Raw genomic sequence first — 2,500 nt, forward strand, 5'->3', positions numbered from 1 at the left:
AGCACAGCACAGCACAACACAACAACACAACAGCACAGCACAGCACAGCACAGCACAACAGCACAGCACAACACAACAACACAACAGCACAGCACAGCACAACAGCACAGCACAACACAACAACACAACAGCACAGCACAACACAACAACACAACAGCACAGCACAACACAGCACAGCACAACACAACACAACACAACACAACAGCACAGCATAGCACAGCACAGCACAGCACAACACAGCACAGCACAACACAACAACACAACACAACAGCACAGCACAGCACAGCACAGCACAACACAACACAACACAACACAGCACAGCACAGCACAGCACAACACAACAACACAACAGCACAGCACAGCACAGCACAACACAACACAACACAACACAACACAACACAACAGCACAGCACAGCACAGCACAACACAGCACAGCACAACACAACAACACAACACAACAGCACAGCACAGCACAGCACAGCACAACACAACACAACACAACACAACACAGCACAGCACAGCACAGCACAGCACAACACAACAACACAACAGCACAGCACAGCACAGCACAGCACAGCACAGCACAGCACAGCACAGCACAACACAACACAACACAACACAACACAACACAACACAACACAGCACAGCACAGCACAGCACAACACAACAACACAACAGCACAGCACAGCACAGCACAGCACAGCACAGCACAGCACAGCACAACACAACACAACACAACACAACAACACAACAGCACAGCACAGCACAGCACAGCACAACACAACACAACACAACACAACACAACAGCACAGCACAACACAGCACAGCACAACAACACAGCAGTAACATAACGACAATGGCAGTAACGACAACAACCACGTCGGCAAACAGCAGAAAAGACAATGACGATTGTGACTGTGGTGACAGCGATAACGATGATAGTGATGATGATAATGATGATAAATGATGGTGGTGACAACAACAACAACGACGACGACGACGATGATGTTTAAAATGTCGACGACGACGATGACAATGATGACAACGACGACGATAACAATGACAACGATAGTGGACGATAATGACGACGACGACGACGACGATGATGATGATGATGAGATGATGATGTTGGCGACTAACAACGGTAAGTCCTCCGCAGACCAGAAGACCGCGCGAAGAAGGAAGACAGGCGGAGAGACAGAGAGTGTTGAGGATGGCTGACGGTACGGACATTGAGATCATGACAGCCTTCCTGGACAAGGACCAAGGCTTCGCTCTGGACGACAAGATTCCTTGGCCTTACCTTAAGTTGGTGACTCTGTGTGTGTGTGTGTGTGTGTGTGTGTGTGTGTGTGTGTGTGTGTGTGTGTGTGTGTTGGCAGCGTGTGTGGATGTGTGCGCGCGCGCGCGTGTGTGTGTGTGTTGGCGGTGGTGGTGGTGGTGGTTGGTGTGTATGTGTGTGTCGCGCCCACACGCGCGCGCGCACGCGCGCGCGTTTGTGTGTGTGTGTGTGTGTGTGTGTGTGTGTGTGTGTGTGTGTGTGTGTGTGATTTTTATTCAGCGCGCGGCAGTGACAGAAAATCAACACAAACAGTGCACATGCACTTTTCTGTGTTCAGTGCAGCCCCAGTGCTTGAATCAACTGTGGCAGTGCACTTGTACTTTTCCGTGTTTTATACAGCTCAGTACTGTAAACCTTTTTACAAAGAGGTAGGTTCAGTTTCCAGGAGTTTAGAGTTTTGTTTTTCTCTTCTTCTGAAATTGGGATGGTGTAGATGGACGATGGTGTAGATGGACGATGGTGTAGATGGACGTTGGTGTAGATGGACGATGGTGTAGATGGACGATGGTGTAGATGGACGTTGGTGTTTGGTGTAGATGGACGTTGGTGTAGATGGACGTTGGTGTAGATGGACGATGGTGTAGATGGACGTTGGTGTAGATGGACGTTGGTGTTTGGTGTAGATGGACGATGGTGTAGATGGACGATGGTGTAGATGGACGATGGTGTAGATGGACGTTGGTGTAGATGGACGATGGTGTTTGGTGTAGATGGACGTTGGTGTAGATGGACGTTGGTGTAGATGGACGTTGGTGTTTGGTGTAGATGGACGATGGTGTAGATGGACGATGGTGTAGATGGACGTTGGTGTAGATGGACGATGGTGTAGATGGACGTTGGTGTAGATGGACGTTGGTGTTTGGTGTAGATGGACGTTGGTGTAGATGGACGATGGTGTAGATGGACGTTGGTGTTTGGTGTAGATGGACGATGGTGTAGATGGACGATGGTGTAGATGGACGTTGGTGTAGATGGACGATGGTGTAGATGGACGATGGTGTAGATGGACGATGGTGTAGATGGACGTTGGTGTTTGGTGTAGATGGACGATGGTGTAGATGGACGTTGGTGTAGATGGACGTTGGTGTAGATGGACGTATTTTGGTTCCTTGGCAACGTGTTTAATTTTTTTTTCCTTCTATGGCCCGCCTAAAATGT

General features: G+C 49.2%; 1 protein-coding gene across 2 annotated transcripts in view; it reads left to right on the forward strand.

Moving 5' to 3' along the window:
• LOC143288094 (dihydrofolate reductase-like) overlaps nt 1–2,500 on the forward strand; it is a 19,557-nt gene that overhangs the window by 1,881 nt on the left and 15,176 nt on the right. Inside the window, exon 2 of one of the 2 annotated variants that reach the window (XM_076596379.1) lies at nt 1,165–1,308. In XM_076596379.1, coding sequence (XP_076452494.1) covers nt 1,214–1,308 — 95 coding nt within the window. In that variant the 5' untranslated portion in view covers nt 1,165–1,213. Of the gene's footprint in view, nt 1–1,159; nt 1,309–2,500 lie in introns of both variants that reach the window. The other variant, XM_076596378.1, reaches the window with a different exon arrangement.

The sequence above is a fragment of the Babylonia areolata genome, chromosome 12 (genome assembly GCF_041734735.1).
Source record: "Babylonia areolata isolate BAREFJ2019XMU chromosome 12, ASM4173473v1, whole genome shotgun sequence".
Lineage (NCBI taxonomy): Eukaryota > Metazoa > Mollusca > Gastropoda > Neogastropoda > Buccinidae > Babylonia > Babylonia areolata.